Source organism: Trichechus manatus, unplaced genomic scaffold (genome assembly GCF_000243295.1).
Source record: "Trichechus manatus latirostris isolate Lorelei unplaced genomic scaffold, TriManLat1.0 scaffold00128, whole genome shotgun sequence".
NCBI classification, from domain to species: domain Eukaryota; kingdom Metazoa; phylum Chordata; class Mammalia; order Sirenia; family Trichechidae; genus Trichechus; species Trichechus manatus.
In genome coordinates this window covers 1,815,636-1,832,549 of record NW_004444064.1, presented here as the reverse complement: position 1 = coordinate 1,832,549, position 16,914 = coordinate 1,815,636, and the positions used below count along the sequence as shown (strand labels likewise).

General features: G+C 50.4%; 1 protein-coding gene across 1 annotated transcript in view; it reads left to right on the top strand.

Moving 5' to 3' along the window:
• DIP2A (disco interacting protein 2 homolog A) overlaps positions 1-11,985 on the top strand; it is a 142,234-nt gene extending 130,249 nt beyond the window's left edge. The window contains exons 33-39 of the mRNA XM_023739099.1: positions 1,262-1,432; positions 3,367-3,428; positions 4,235-4,292; positions 6,723-6,797; positions 8,210-8,384; positions 9,078-9,201; positions 9,758-11,985. Coding sequence (XP_023594867.1) covers positions 1,262-1,432; positions 3,367-3,428; positions 4,235-4,292; positions 6,723-6,797; positions 8,210-8,384; positions 9,078-9,201; positions 9,758-10,010 — 918 coding nt within the window. The 3' untranslated portion in view covers positions 10,011-11,985. The remainder of the gene's footprint in view (positions 1-1,261; positions 1,433-3,366; positions 3,429-4,234; positions 4,293-6,722; positions 6,798-8,209; positions 8,385-9,077; positions 9,202-9,757) is intronic.
• Positions 11,986-16,914: the final 4,929 nt, after the last annotated feature.

Below are 16,914 nucleotides of genomic sequence, written 5' to 3'. Positions count from 1 at the left end.
TGGAAACGTCATGGTGGCTTCACATGTCCTGACGGCTTCCCCACTCCACCTGCTTGTCTTTCTCTCGTCTGCCCTTCGGGAGAGGGTTGGCTGCAGGGCCTCTGAAATCGGCCAGATGCCAGGGCCCTGGGAGGCTCTAAAATAAAAAATGACCCCCGAGGCTCCTCCTGGGAGTTTGTGGAAAGTGGAGGGGCCCCTTTCCGGTGCACATTCGCCTCCAGACCCCACTGCTCCCTGCTCCGCCTCTGCTGGGGGTGCTGCGCCTCTGCCGAGGGGGCTGCACCTCTGCTGGGGGGCTGCACCTCTGCCGAGGGGGCTGCGCCTCTGCTGGGGGGCTGTGCCTGAGTCCTCTTGCACAGCTCTTTCTGCATCTTCCTCGCCAGGTCATACAGGGCCAGGGAGAGAAAGCGAGGGGGGACCAACTGTGGCTAGTCCCCGGGGACAGCCTTGGAGAGGGGACCCTGACCAGATGGGAAGTAAGGGACGCAGGCTTGGAGCTCAAAGGGCCAGGGCAGCGCGGTCAGTGGCGCATCTTGGAGCGATCATGTCAGTGACCCCACAAAGGCGGAGGGGCGGAGACAGACAGGCCACAGTGGGAGCCAGGGGCTGGGGAGGAGGCTGGTGGGCCTGGGTGGATCCCAGCAGTTCTGTGGAGGGTGGGGATGAGGGCAGACGTCAGAGGGACCCGCTGAAGGTGGGGGCCACAGATAAACGTCAGAGAGGAGGTGGGGGGCAACTGGGCGCCGAGAGGCTCCACCTTGGAAGGTTGAAGGGGGTCAGTGGCTCTAACCTGGCCATTCTCCCAGCGACCCCTGGGAGTGTGTGGTCATTGTCCCCACTCTTTCACACCCGTGGGACGGCACACAGAAGAGCCAGAGACCCTCCCAGCATCTCCTAGCCAATAGGCCGAGTGGGGAGCCTGAGGCCTGTGGTGCCCCCTGCAGAGGGGAACAGGGGCAGCTCCCTCTGGGCGCACTGCTGGGACTCCGAGGGCCTGGGTTGAGGCAGGAGAGAGCATCAGGAGGTGTCAGCACAGGAGGGCAGAGTAGGGCACAGTGCAGTGGGTTGGACAGTGACGTTCTGGCCCTTAGAATTCAGCAGGAGCCACAGGGACTGAGGAGAGGGGAGGGGCTGTCTTTCCAGCCTGGCCTTTGTGCTGGGCCACACCTGAGGTCGGACCACACGGGGGACCCACCCAGAAGCTCCCAGCAGGCTCCTCAGTGCCTCAGCCCACATGGAGCTGACTGTGACTTCCCCACAGATGAGGGGCGTGAACCTGTCCTGCGTGCGCACCTGCATGGTGGTGGCGGAGGAGCGGCCCCGCATCACCCTGACACAGTCCTTCTCCAAGCTGTTCAAGGACCTGGGCCTGTCGGCACGCGCCGTGAGCACCACCTTCGGGTGCAGGGTCAACGTGGCCATCTGCTTGCAGGTGAGGGTCCCTGTGCCCACGTGGCTGATGGGCAGTCTCCTGATGACGGGTGAGAAGCGTGGATCAGCTCCTCAGAGCTTCCTGCCCTGTCTGTTCATCCTCTGAGCTTTTGATGATAAGTCTACAAACGGCTTTTAGCTTCGAGAGCTGCGAAGGCTTTATTTTAAAAGGTGGTCTGTTCTCCTTGATGAACAAAGGCTGACTTGGAGAAAAACAGATCATTCTGAACAGTGACTGTTATCTTGTCTGTAAGAATCTCTAAGTTGGATATAATGAGCAGCTAATCTTTAAAAACAAGAATCATCTATTTTACTGTCTCAAGCTTTAGCAGTTGTAGATAGAAACATCAGTAAGTATGATCGTTTTTATTGCCCGTGATTTCTTTGTAAAGTCTTGAGGTGTTTGCTTACTGACAAGAAGCACAGTCTCAGAAATTGAGTCACTGGGCTGCAAATGCTTGTTTACAGCCGCTCCGATGACTAGGCAGCTTTCCAGATTTTATGCTGGTATCTCAATTCCTTTTTTCTAAACTTCTTAAAACCCCATGGCCTATTAGATAGCCCACTGTCAAATGCCTTACTTACACACGGCACGAGGGATGCTGGAAGGAGAGGGCATCATCCGGAGTCAGTGCCACCCACAGCAGAGCCCAGGGTCAGGGCCGTTTCCCGGTTTCCAGAGCACTTGCCTGGCCTCATCCCTTTCCTCAGACCTCTGCTGCCCTTGGCCAGCATGTGCCACGCTGGGGCACAAGGCAGGTCTGGACCATAGCGACCACGTTTGTGTCCCTATCGTGGCTGCTGATACCCTTGACCGTGAAAACACCCCGTTCCTGCGCTGAGCCTCGGGCTTCCCTCGTGCGGCCGGAGGAGACTGGGCGGGGCCTTTTCTCCAGGGCTAGCATCCCTTCCAGTCCTAGAATGTAGAGCTGGGCCCTGGGTGCTGCCGCACACACACTCACCCACCACGGTGCCAGCACCAAACGCCCGTGGCTTGCGTTAGTATGTCCGTTTGTTGACACACGAGTACCACCTGTGGGTGTGGAATCATACACAGGGTATTTGTTCTTTAAGATACAGTGATGCATTTTGTTCTCTCTCACTGTGTTTCTCGTGTTCCTGCCGCCTTCTGTCTGTGTCTCCTCGTGGCTGTCTCCTCTCTGTCCCCACTCTGCTGGCCTCCCTTACCTCTGTCAGCCAAACAGGCTGGGAAAGCTGGCTGAGCAGGTACGCGCCCCGCGCCTCCGCTCCGGGCAAACCAGGGCTGCTTCACTGTCTCGCTTTGCTTACAGTGACTGTTATTTGATGTGTTATGGTAGCTCCTTTGTAACCAAATTGAAAACTGTTTTCAAAAAAATTAATGTTCACAGCATTACCTCGGGAAGAAGGGCCGGGTTTAGTTTCAGTGCAGGGGTTTTAGTTCCCGGGAAAGACACAGTTGTGTTGTCTGGGGTTTTCAGAATGAAGGCAGTGTTTGTTTGATTCGATGTTCCGTATCTTATAAGATGGAACATGCTCTCCTTTCGTCAGTCAGGATGAATGTCACAGGTGAGAGGAGAGAAATTGAGGACTGTCGCCCCCTCATCTCTGAGAGGATCTTTGCTGTGCTGAGTCCTTGCAGAATTAGGTTGGGTGGTAGGAGGCCGTCAGACCCCGGATGGCTGGTAGGAACGCTCCCCAGAGCCCCACGAAGGTGCCTTCATCCTAGTCCAGAGCTCGCTGGGGATAGGACTCTGCTAGAGCTGAGGTCTAAGTCTGTGCAGTTGACATGTTTACGCACTGTCACCACGCGCTGGTCCTGCCCCAGGGACAGTAAGCCTGCAGCAGCTGCAGGCTCCAGGACAAGCCACACGGCTGGGCCGTGGGTGTAGAGGCTCTGAGCCAGGGCCGGCGGGAAAGCCCCAAGTGAAACTCAGTCTGCTGGTCTGCTTCCAGGGCACAGCCGGCCCAGATCCGACGACAGTCTACGTGGACATGAGGGCACTGCGCCATGACAGGTAACCCCCACCCCTCACCTTGGGCCTGCTCTCCAGCACGTGGTGCACAGCAGGCGTGGTCTGCTTGTATGTGGCCCTCCTGGGCCCCACAGGCCCAGCGAGATGCTGGCCCAGACCAGAGGGGCCGCAGCACCGCAAGAAGGAGCAGAAGAGTCTGTGTCCCTGTGCCTTCGTGAACATCCACGTAACCAGAAGGGGCGGCAGTGATGGAACATTTGACACGTAGCTTTTCATGGGAAAGGGGGGAAGACAAGCAGCCAATGAATGCCGAGGGCTTTCTAGGCAACCCCGTGGGGCTTGGTCTTACCTCGGGGAGCGTGTCCAGGTGGCCACAGCACGTGAGGCGTGTCGTACGTGCTGGTCTGTGTTCAGATGCTATTTAGAGCATCCCCAGCTTTGGGACGCAGATCTCAGTTTTGGACCCTGAGTGTGGCCCCACTGCAGCCTGCCCTGAACATGGATGGGCTGGTGGGGGGCCCCGAGGACACAGAAACCACACTCCTTCGTGGGCCAGGGCTGGGTCAGCTGAGCAGGGAACCCTGATGACCTGCAGCGGGCAGAGGCATGGAGCTGTCAGTTCTGACCCATGCCCTGTGGGTTCTGGAGACCCTTAACATGTGGCCTATTCTGCACGACCCCCCAAAGCCACTGCCCATAGCAGTCATGACAAGTTAGTAATTGACAGGCTGGCATCCTTGCCCCTGTCAACAGATGGACAGACATCGTGATTATCACCTCATGGTCTGTTTAGAAATGACCATCTGCATGGTCAGCTTATTCTGACATTTTTCACTTGTTAATTCCAGGGTGCGCTTGGTAGAACGGGGTTCTCCACACAGCCTGCCGTTGATGGAGTCTGGAAAGGTAGGGGAAGCTCAGACTTGCCTTCCACCACGTGTGTCCCTCCTTTCTGCCCAGAATGTGAGTTGCGGGAGGTTCTGGGAGCCACACAGGCCCTTGTGAGCATCACCAACTCGTGCTTGGGGTGGGGCAGGCTCCTGTGGAGGCTCCTTGCTCCAGAGGTGCAGAAACGGTCGCTTAAGTCTGTCGGTACATTTCTGAGCTCCAGACCAAGAAAGGGAGCAAGGCCAAGTGGGGTGACAGAAAGAATGACTAAGGAGTTTTATGTGTACCCAACAGGAATTCCCCTGGGAGAGGGCAGAGAGGTTTGGGGGGGCAGACAGACAAGTGAAGGGTGAGAGGTGTGCTCAGCCCCAAATAGGGACAGCGCGTGCCTTCTCACATTGGACAGAAGCATCTGAGAGAAGTCTGGTGAGTGTGAGTCACACTTGCCATCCTAATGGAGGGATGTAGTTTAGATATGAACTGGAACGGAGCTGGTTGGGTGGGCTGAATGCATAAGGTAATAGCTGGCTCATCCACTTAATATGGCAGCCTGAGCCTCACACCACTTCCTGCATTTGCCAAATCCTCACCAGAATTACCTCTGGAAACCCGAGGGCTCTATACTTCACCAGTCGTGTTGTGCAGCTCAGACTGGGGCAGGCCGGGGCAGCTCAGGGCCAGGGACAGAGGCACTTGGCTCAGTAGGAAGTGCTTCAAATAGCAGTGGCCTGGGATGGGCAACAGTCTGTCATTGCCAACCCCATTGGAGCCCATGAGGATGGGGACTGTGTCTTCACTCACTGTTGTGTTCCCGCCCCTGTCTCAGCAGTGCCTGGCAGCATAGGTGCTCCATAAATATTTCCCAAATGCAGGATCAAGTGAATGAATGGGCGAGTGAATAAGTGAGAGGGTGAATGAGTGAATGGGTGGGTGAGTGAGTAACTGGATGAGTGAGTGGGTGAGTGAATGAATGGGTGAGTGAATGAATGAGTGGGTGAGTGAGCGAGCAATTGGATGAGTGAGTGGGTGAGTGAATGAATGGGTGAGTGAGTAATTGGATGAGTGAGCAGGTGAGTGAATGAATGAATGAGTGAGTGAGTGAGTAATTGGATGAGTGAGTGAATGGATGAGTGGGTGAGTGAGTGGAAGAATGTGTAAACATGCAGGTACAACAGAGATCTTGGCTGTGCGAGGTCTCGGGAAGTGCACCACCCACATGCCCTTTCTCTGGAAGTTTCTCTAGGAAGCAGGCCAGCTGAGACAGGACCCATGAGTGTAATGACTCAAGAACGGGGAGACGTGGTCCGTGGACAGCCGAGGCTTGCAGACCTATCTGTCTTTCTGAGCGGCTGTATGAATGCGTGTTCATAGACGGGAGCTCACGCTCACCCAGGCTTGCGTTGCCCTTTTTGTGAACCTAAGCCCGTTGTCCCTGTGGCCTTCAGCAAGGCTTCTTGGTGCTGTTATCTGTCGTGTGTGACTGCACCATGATTTTTTAGCCATCCCTTTCGTTGGACTTTTTCTCCTCTCATACTTTGCTATTACAAATAACTTGGGCCTGGTTTGTGTTTTCGAAAGGGAACTCTGACTCCGGGGTTCAGGTGGCCCACATGGGGAAGAGGTTAGAGGCTACAACAGAGTCCGTGCAGGCAGGGTGGTCCCAGCAGGGCAGGACACAGAGGGCACAGCGACAGATGGGAGAGAGGGTCTGGCACTGACCTAGGTGTCACAGGAAGAGCAGTCACAGCCTGCACTCCCACGACCTTCCTGTGACTCGTGGTCCATCCTCACCCCTGCCCGAGGTACGCACAATGAACAGACCAGGCCCGGTGCAGCCCAGGTGGCCCAACCCCAAGCCCGGGAGGGACTGAGGCCTTTTCCCTGGAACGTTCTCCGAGGCACTGGCGCAGTTGGGAGCTCTGGGTAGGAGGCGGCAGCCTCTGTCCCTCGGAATTGGCACGGGGTAGGCAACCAGGAGGTTAGTCTCATGATGGAGAACCTGCTTCCAAGGCTGAGTAGAGAGAAGCTCAGTGGAGTCATCATGGGGCAGGGTGCCAGCTGAGGGCGCTGCCAGCCGAGGGTGCTGGAGGGCTGAGCTCTGCTCTCTGCAGCCCTGAGTGTTGAGTTCATTAACAGAGGGTGGGCTGATTGGGAAGCATTCTGGGGTCCAGTGACAGCTTCGTGTAGGCCCCTGCATGCCCCCGCACCCAGCAGTAGGGTCCGTTCTTAGGAGCTGAACTGGTTTTGCTAAGATTCACAGTTTTATTTTTACCTTAATGTCTTGTTTCTTTAAAAATTCAGTCAAATTTGGAGAGGCCTCTGTACTTCTGCCAGTCACATGTACTTTAAATTGGCCCCCGAGGATGTTGTTATTATTATTTTCAAAGTAAGCAGGAGAAGTGTCTTGCATAGTGTTTTCTTTAACATGGGACTCAATTCTCCCCCCAGATCCTCCCGGGGGTGAAGGTCATTATCGCACACACGGAAACCAAAGGACCTCTCGGAGACTCACACCTGGGAGAGGTGAGCACTGCCAGGTGTGGCGGGAGGGGGACTCAGCAGGAGAGGCTCCGTGTGTGCTCCCCAAGTTTCTGCCCTCTCCTGTTGCTGCTCCGACCCTTCTCACCTTCCTGCCCAGATACAGGCTTTCTTAACCCTTCAGGGTACAGATGCCTTCAGGAGGCTGCTAGAAGATGTTTGACCCTTTTGCCAACATGTATATCCCTGCCCCCACCACCATGCAGGATTTCAGGGTCCCCACACCCTTCCCCAGTTCGAATCTACTAGGCGCTTCTTGAAAATCCTATGGGTCAGTTCTACTCTGTCCCGTAAGGTCACTATGAGTCTAAATCGACTCAAGGGCAATGGGTTTTTTTTTTTTTTTTTTTACACCCTTCCCTAAGGGTCCTGCGTAGCTCCATAGCCTGCCCTGTCACTGTCAGCAGGGGGATCCCCAGGTTTTGAGGTCTTGGGGGCCTTGGGAGCTGCTCGGGAATAAACGGCAGGGGAGTGAGGGCGTGAGCGGCTGCTGTGGGCAGAACACCTCCAGCTGTCCTAAAAGAGCAGCTCCTGCCCCGGCCAGGAGTCCACCCACGGGGGCTGCGCAGAGGGGCTGGCACTTGACAGGAGAGGCAGAGAGAGCTGGGGAGCTGGTGTGAGGTGCCCTCAGACAGCTGGCCTAGGGTTGTCAGGGCACCAGGTGCTGCCCCGAAAGGTGGTCTCAATGGGTGTAAGCTGTCTGGGGAGCCTGCCCCTCATCTCGTCTGCCAAGCTCGCCTCCTCTCTTGGGGGGTGTCCGTGTGAGGTCCTAGGCTGCAGGGCGGAGGTGGCATTCTTTACCCTGGGCTGTTTCTAAAAGATGCCAGGAGGGTCTTAGGGCTCTTTGAATGCTGCCGAGCTGTAGTGGGACCAGTCGGAGCAGGGTTAACATCCTGAGTACCTGCTGTTGGTGTGGGATCCGCACGCTCACACCGTGTCTCCACACATGCGGGCTCGGCCTGCCAGGCCCTCCTCCATGACGTGACTGCGTGGCTGCCCATGTCCTGTTCTGCAGTGATCCCACTAGTATAACTTGTCCCTGTTGTGGGCATCTAGATGGTGCCCAGCTTTTTCTTAATTAGGAACAGCTGTTCGACGTGAGGAGTGTTGAGTTACGTCTTTAGCCCATTCACATAGGACAGAGACCTACAAATGTCATTCCTGGGCCAGAGGAGAGCAAAACCTTACTGAAGGAGAGGAAGCTTGGGATTTGCCTGTACTGTTAGTTTAGCTTCCCAGATAAGAGATGTTGAGGAGAACGCCCTCCCCACTCCGCGCTCCTGCTCAGTGTGGAATGGTCCCTGGGAGGTTCTGTGAGGGTCGTTCTCAGCAGGGCCTGGGCGCTGCTGTAAAGCAGCACATTAGTGACACGCGGCGCCCTTTCCCCTTGGCCCCAGATCTGGGTGAGCAGCCCCCACAATGCCACTGGCTACTACACAGTCTACGGGGAGGAGACGCTGCACGCCGACCACTTCAGTGCCCGGCTGAGCTTCGGTGACACCCAGACCGTCTGGGCCAGAACGGGGTACCTCGGCTTCCTCCGGAGGACGGAGCTCACAGACGCCAGCGGAGGTGAGGGTGACCTGGGGCTGCCGCGGGACGGGCGAGTGCCTCCAGAGCGGAGGGCGCTCTGGCCACAGTCCCGCCCAGGGCTCCCCGTTACCTGCGGGTTCGCCTCGCTGCTCGCCGTGGTGGTCTGTGTCCTCGGGTGTGCAGGGTTGACGACACATTCTGTGATGCACTCCCGCATGGGCCCTCCTCACTGTCCTGTGACCTCTGGGCTAGGCTGTCAGGGCCCCCAGCAGATCCAGCCGTTCCTAGCAGGCCGTTGTGCCAGCTTGGTGTCAGCCAGAGCCATTGTGCCTGTTGAACCAGCGCAGCCGCTCTCTCCACGACCCGTTCAGAGTTCAGTTGGTGTCTGCAGGACCCTGTGTGGTCTTAGCAGCTAACTGGTGGAGCCCTGTAGATGCTGTTTTGTTTCCAGGGATAAAAGTCATTTAAAACACACATTCGAACGTGGCCATAACTTTCTGAAGTGGTCGCTTGCTGCAGAGATAAAGGACTGAGATACTAACGACCACAGGGTCAGGAAGAGCTGCAGCCCCTCCGTGAGCCTGTCCCCAGAGTGCGTTCCCTCGGCGCTCAGGTGGCCAGCTGCTGGCCCAGAGGGCACGTGGTCGGGGCTGGCACAGACCTGTAGGGAGGGAGTCCAGGTGGCTTTGCCAGTGACTCTGACTTCCTGCCTGTTCGAATGTGATCTCATAGAGCGGCACGATGCACTTTACGTTGTCGGATCCCTGGACGAGACACTGGAGCTGAGAGGCATGCGGTACCACCCCATCGACATCGAGACCTCGGTGATCCGGGCGCACAGGAGCATTGCTGAGTGGTGAGGGCCCCGGGGTCGGGGTGGTGCTGGGCAGTGCACTCTGGGACTGAGCGTCTGTGCTTAGGCACACGCCGGACGCTGGAGGGCCAGATGCCGCCTGACATACTCCATGAGGCACACTGCCTTTAATTGTTTGGGTTTTGTTGGGTTTTTCTCTCTTTTCCTAATCAGTTTTAAACCAAGAGACTATCTCCAAATGCATAGGTAAAATGTAAGATTTCCGCAGTTCTAATCCTGATATGTTTCTGCTTTTAACGTGAATTTCTTAATTTAAATAGTCACGACTCATGATTCCTTCACTTTGTCAGGAGCTTGCATGGGGCAAGTACAACTTCAACATCAAATCGTACTCTTGATTCTCAATGAGAACTTTAATTAAAATAACGTGCTCCTATAAAACACATTTAACATACCTGTTAAGTGGGAAATCGCGTTAAGCAGTAGTGTAACGTTAATGAACTATTCACGCCACTGTTGTTTGGTGCCTGTCACCGTGACCAGGGGCCCAGGCGGCTGCGCCACCCCCATCTGACGGCATCTGTCCTCTCACCCACAGTGCCGTCTTCACGTGGACCAACCTGCTGGTGGTGGTGGTGGAGCTGGAGGGCCTGGAGCAGGACGCGCTGGACCTGGTGGCCCTGGTGACCAATGTGGTGCTGGAGGAGCACTACCTGGTCGTCGGCGTGGTGGTCATCGTGGACCCGGGAGTGATCCCCATCAACTCGCGGGGTGAGAAGCAGCGCATGCACCTGAGGGATGGCTTCCTGGCCGACCAGCTGGACCCCATCTACGTGGCCTACAACATGTGAAATAGCACACGTCCAAGAAGACAGCTCCAAAATGAGATTCACACAACCATTGTAATTCAGGCTCTGGGGCACTGAAGCCAGTGTCCTAACACGTGGAACTGCTGACCTGTCTCCAGCCACTAGGGGGAGGTACACAAGTCTTTGCGGGGTGCCATCACTCCCTCTGTGCTGTTACAGATCTGTCTCCACAGTTCCCAAAATCTCATCTGGGAAAGCATCTCCTGAATTGATTTAAAGAAACGTTTTGAATCTGCCAAGGACATTTACAGAACGTGAATGTCAGCGCGTTAACACGTGGGTGACTGGAACAGGAAAGGCCCGCATGGGCGTCGCGAGAAGCTGCAGAGACGTGGGTGTTCTCTACTGTATTAAGAGTTTGCACTTTCTTTAAGCTAAAAATATAGTTCCTGATTTTTAAAAATCAATTATTTATTCCCACACCAAATGAGAAATTCATTTACAGAATTTATGCTGGAAAAAAAACTGAGGCCCTCAGTACATCTGCCTCACTTCCGTTTCACAGGGAGGCAGCTGAGCCCAGAGAGGCTGATGGGAAGGGGAGTGAGCCCTGGCTCTGCGGCACAGCGCTGTGGCCGCGCAGCATCTTCTCTTTGCCAATTCTTTGTTGAGACAGGTGTGCCTGACTGCGTCCATAGTCACTAATACGCGGTAAGCACCATGCTGGGCCATCAAGTTAGATAGATGCTCTATTTCAGAAAGATAAAATCAGCCATTAGTTTTAAACCTCTTTCCTAGGTTTGTAACTGGGAAACTGCATGTAATTCATGCAGTTTAGTTAAATTGCTTGTTTTCATAGTATTACAATATTAACTCTTCTCAGTACAGCGGAAGTGTAATGCATTATTTTTACTCTGAATCAGTGGATTCTGAAGCATTGATGGAAAAGTCTAAGGTTTCACATTCTCAATGCTGTTTCATGACCGCCCTGCAGTAACGGGCAAGGAGTGGTGTTGAGAGCTTTGTCTGATGTCGAAGGTGGAGATGATCTTACACTCATCATCAGCTGCTTTCACATTTTGAGTTGTATGCCTATAAAATTTGGCCAAACCATATGTAGTTACTTTATTCAAACTTGACTAAACCAAGTGATCTAATATTATAGTGAATCTAAATCAAATACAGAATGTAAAAACTTTTAGATACTTTTAAGAATTTGAAGTCAAGCACGAATCTAAGACATAGATTATTTTTATATAGCTAATAAAAAGTACGTTATGAAGTTGTTGAGTTTTATGGGGATTAAGGATGGGAAAGTTTAGAATCTTGCATGTTTCACAGAAACAACCAGGCTTTTCTAGAATTAGTCTGGAATTAGCCTGGATCAGTGCCTAACAGAGCTGTTACTGCTTCTCTACCATTTTAAAGTCTCCACCAAAGGAGTCCGAGTGGCTGGGCAGACTCCCATATCTTACTGTTCCGTGGCTACAGATAGCATCGTGCGTAGTAGCTCCCTTTGCCTGTGGTGTTAGACTGCAGTGTAGTACGTGGCCACAGACTGGAATTCTAATAACCGTATTGTAATTATGTACAGAATCTGTGTAACTTATTGTTTGACATACAGAAGTTTCAGCAGTGGACTAATGGACATTCCTTATAATAGGGTGGCCAGGAAGGGAAGAGAACTACCTAACCGAATTTTAATGTTGTGGTTTTATAGCAAATAAAATATTGTAAGATTTTTGTATTGAAAGATCAGTGGCAGGAAGACAAGGTGTCTTGTAAATTACGGTTTTAATAAGCACATTAGAGTGTTTAAAATTTCTGGGAGTTCTGTATATCACACTAAAATTTTTTATATCCTTATGTTAATAAAAAGTTATTGACTGTAATTCTATATTTTGAAATTTGTGAAAAGGTTTTTAAAATATCCCAAATAGGATGTACATTATTATGCATTTTTTCTGAATATAAAAACAATTATAGCATAAAATCTAGAAAGCACATTAAAGTATAATGAAGAAAATTGGAATATTCTATAAGCCTACCTCTGAGCAATAGCAGCATTGGTATTCAACATAAATCCTTTCAGGGATTTATATTTCCCATTTTTTTTTTTAATTTTTATAAAATTAGAATCATATACTTATTTTATAATCTGCTTTTGTACTTAATAAATTACAAACTTTTAAATCTATTACAGATATTCTTCTACATATCATTTTAATGACTGTATAGCATTCCATCTTACAGGTGTACAAACTAAACGTGGTGTACTCTCTTGTACATCAGTGGTGTTCTCAGCAGTGCTGTGGTGAACCTCCACGCTTCCTGCCTTGGGCTGAGTTCCCATAGGTAACATGAGGGGGTCAAAGTTGATGCCGTGTTTGGAGCTTTTGATAGCTGCTACCCCCCAGAAGGTGAGACTGGTAGCGTCAGAGAGGCCTGTCTCCTGGCGGTGCCAGCAACGATGAAATGGACTTTGGCTCAAGATTGAAGTAAGAAGTCTTTGCAACTTTGATAGGCAAGTAAGTGTTAATTTCTAGTCATGTTGAAAATATTTCCATGTGTTTATGATCATTTCTATTTCTCACTTGATTGGGCAGTTGTATTGCTGGAGTTTTTATTACTGATTTATAGGGGTCATTTTATTTTAAGAATCATAACCTTCATGTAGCTCATACTTTTTCTAGTGTGTCATTTGAATCTTGATTCTATTTGTTTTAATTCAAGTTGTTTTTTTTTCAAATGTTTAATTATTTTATGCAACTCATGTCTACATGTGCTTAATTTCAGATTATGAATATAGCTGATTTGTATCAGATTTGCTCTACTCAAATGGTCAGCATAACCCCACATGGCAGAGAAATAACTTACCTCCAGTGTGTGCTCACTTCCTGCCGCAGAGCCTCAGAGAGCTGGGCGGTGCCTGCCACCAGGCCCTCCAGACCCTTCTGGAGAAAGAGCAGGAAGGCCTGCTGGTAACCGTGTCTCACTGGTGGTAACGATTGTCAGGGAATCGTGTGCACATTACTTGCTGTGTGCAAAAAGAAGGAAAAGGTGTATTCTCTCTCTGAGATCATTTTACATGAGTTTGGAGTCTTAAAAGGTTAAGGAGGAGACACATTTTTTTTAAATTGGTTACATTAAGAGTGTTATAACACTGTATATGGCATGCGTCCTCCTTTGTGTGATGATCATTTTCAGTAATGGAGGATTGAGCAAGAATTCTTTTAAAAGGTAACTACATGCAAAATTTCAAAACGAAGAGTTTTTACATTTTTGCTTCTTGGTAAATTGTGTTAAACAGGAATGATCTTCAGAGAATGCAAGCAGGTGGCGTGCACTCCTCCCGCCCTCCCACGGATGGTCTGAGAGCCTGACCCCTCTTTCCTGAATCGTCACCTGACCCCTCCCCCGCGTTTAGCTCCGCCTCGCAAGGTTTAACGAGGGAGCTTTTCACCTGAGCTTCCTGCTTCAGAAGGATCATTGTGGTTTGCCAAGGGTGGTGGAAACTGAGAAATTGAGAACGTGGGGTTCATTCCCAAGACTCCTAATGGGACTGAAAAGGCCAGCTATCATGAATGTTATTACAAGTGCCACTAAAAAGTCAGAAGTTGAAAAGGGAGCATGAGGGACCAGATAAAGCTTTGAGGGCAGGAGGGAGCATAGATGCATTGTTGCCCGTTGACACTCCTTGCAAGGGTGAGCTGGACTTCCAGGTGCAGGTGGGTGTGTCCCGGTGCTGCAGGAGGCTCCTGATGGAGAGGAGCAGGCTGTCATGCTCTGGTAGAGGGGAACGGAAGTTCAGAGACAAGCAGTGTTTAGCATTTGGTTTACATCCAAAAGTAGGGATGAAGGATAGACTTGCAGCCTGCTAGCTTGAGGAGCTCCACAGATCTCCTCCCCAGTGAAAGTTATTTTTAAAACCAACCATTTAAAGCCTGCACAAATGGTCCTAAGGGCATACAGCAAATGAATAAACATATAATCAAGAAAATCTACAAAAATTCAGTAAGAAACACAAGAGTCTGTTTTCTTTGAATGAAGAGCACACCCTCCCATCCTCCTCCCAACTGGGAAAACCACTCCAAACGGGTGCAGCAAGTAACTCCCCATTCCCTCGGCTCCCAGCCAGAGCAGGAGCCAGCATTTCTCATCTGTCCTCAAGCTACCTGTTGCTGAGATAAGTTGCAGGTGAGTGCAGTGGAGGGCTGAGGGCTCCCTCTTTGACTCAGCCCCATTTATGGAATGGAGCTCTGCCTTGGGCGATGAGCTGCTGAGAATACTGGGGCCTGCATTGCCCTTGCCTGAGCTCGCAAGGCAGTGGTTCCACTCCAGGAGAGGTAAGCTGGGAAAACCTCAGAGTGCTGCTCCCTCTTCCACTTAGCACCCAGCTTCTAACACAGGAGTGTCACTCAGAAGTTTGCCATTGTCCCCACACCCAGCCCAGAGCCCTGTCTCAGAGATCTGACCTGCAGGGAGAAAGAGTCTGTAAAATAGTTCCTAAACTCTTCCTGGAGCCCTGGTGGTGCTGTGGTTAAGCTCTCTGCTGCTAACCAAAAGGTTGGCCAAACCTACCAGCTGCTCCACATGAGAAAGATGTGGCAGTCTGCTTCCATAAAGATTTACAGCCTTGGAAACCCTATGGGGCAGTTCTACTCTGTCCTATAGGGGGGCTATGAGTCAGAATCAATTGGATGGTAATTAGGGGTTTGGTTTTGTGTTTTTTTTTTTTTTTTTTTCAATCTGTACCCAAAGGAACTAACTTCATTTGTAACAGATCCTGGAGAAGTTCAGGCCTGAGGGCACTGTCAAGAAGAGCGGAAGTTACAGTAAAAGGCAGCTGGGAGGAGATTGGTAGATTAAATGAAGATAAACTAGGCCAGCTAGTTTTCTAGGAGAATCAGGGAAAGAGACAGCTGGGAAGATCCCTCCAGGGGATAGAAGGAACCTCAAACACTGACCTCAGGAACTATTCCCTCAAAAAACTGAAAAAACCAAACCCGTTGCTGTTGAGTCAATTCATAGTAAAGTCCAAATTGGGTTGAACTAATCTGTAGAGAAATTTATGCCCCAGGGCATTGCTGAAAACAGTAGAGCAATCAGTTGATAATTAGTGGAGTTTAATGGTTGAATGTGGTCAGGGAAAGAGGTTGAGAGCCCTGTCCAAACCACTGTCATCCCAGGGTGACTGGCCATACCCAAACCTGCACCTCCCTGAGGAGGAGCATTAGAGGTTTGACACTGTGAGAGAGGGGAGAGGGAATAGACTTCACTAAAATAATCCAGCCAGTCACTAAACAAATAAGCAAATAACAATAACAAGCCTCCCAGAGGGGTGGAGGACAAGTAGCTGGAGTTACTACAATGTATTATCTAGAATGTTTAGTTCCCACCGAAAAACCATGAGGCATGCAAAAAAAAAAAAAAAAAAGGCATACGCTGGAGCAGCAGGCAACAGTAACTGCCTGTGAAAGCAATCAGATGTCAGATTTGACAAAGACTTTGAAGTAACCATTATAAATATGTTCAAAGAACCAAAGGAAACCGTGATTAAAGAAGGAAAGGAGGTTATGATGACAATATCACATCAATAGAGAATATCAGTGAAGACGTAGAAACTATTGTTGAATGAAATCAAAATGGAGTCATGTGGTTGACAAAACGGTGTGGATAGCCTTGTATCTAGGGTATTGAACCCAGCACTGAGCAGTTTGTATTAACCCAGTACTACCCAACGTCCTTCCTCAAGCACTGTAATGTGTTAATTAAAACATTAATGAGCTTGACTTATGTTTTTGAGCTGATATTATGGTAAAGTCATCAAAAGATGGGTGTCAGATGTTTGGACACTGGCACAATTTCAGTGGTTGCTGTAGGCACCATTTTCCACAGGTAAGTCGCTGGCCGTACCAGCTTAATAGAAACTGCTCAGTGGCACCGCACGCAAGGCCAGTACCTACCTGCTGTACACTAGATAACACCTCTGGGTGTGGGTGGTCAAGTGTACAATGCTCGTAAGACTTGTCTTTACTGAAACTTAAGCTTAGCTTTTTTGTAAATCAGGCCATGCTCATTGACCAATGAGATTCTGACAGTGCTTCCACCCTTGTTGGCCAATGAGATTCTGACAGTGCTTCCATCCTCGTTGACCAATGTAATACTGAGCATTCCAATAGTATGTTGTATAAGCCAATCAGAAATAAGCTGCTTTTGCTTTCATGTTTTGTCAGTATAAGCCAATCACCACTGATACTCAGGGGAGTACCTTTCCACTTGTGGTTTGGTGCTACCTGATTCAAGAATCTTCTGACCCAATAAACCTCATCGGATAGGTTAATTTTATTATTGACTCGCTTTCTTCTGATACTATAAAAAGAACCAAATGAGGACTTCCAGCTTGTGATCTGACATCTAAAGAGCTTGGAAGTCACTCCTGTCCTCACAACAAGACAAAAACCGAATAAACTGAAAATCAACAACCTTACTTAGATCCAACAGAGAATTGAGGTCACAGGGCAAACTGCTGCCCTGAAAACTGGAGAGACAGACAGACAGATACAGAAAGTCACCACTTACAGGGAGCAGCAGGAGCCAGTTCTGGGACAAACAATTAAACTGTAATTGATAAACTGCGGGAGGCTCAATGTGGACTAGCCTGAGTTAAAAAACTTGGGGAGACTTGAAAGCAGATATTGAGACTTGTACACCAGTTTTTATTGTAGCCAAAAAGTGGAAACAACCTAAATGCCCATCAACAGATGAATGGATAAACAAAATGTGGTACATACCCACAGTAGAATGCTACTCCACCAGGAGAAGGAACAAAGTCTTGATACGTGCTACAGTATGGATGGAGCTTGAAGATACTCTGCTGAGTGACATAAGTCAGTCACAAAAGGACAATTATTGTATGACCTCAGTTATGTAAAAAAAAACAGGA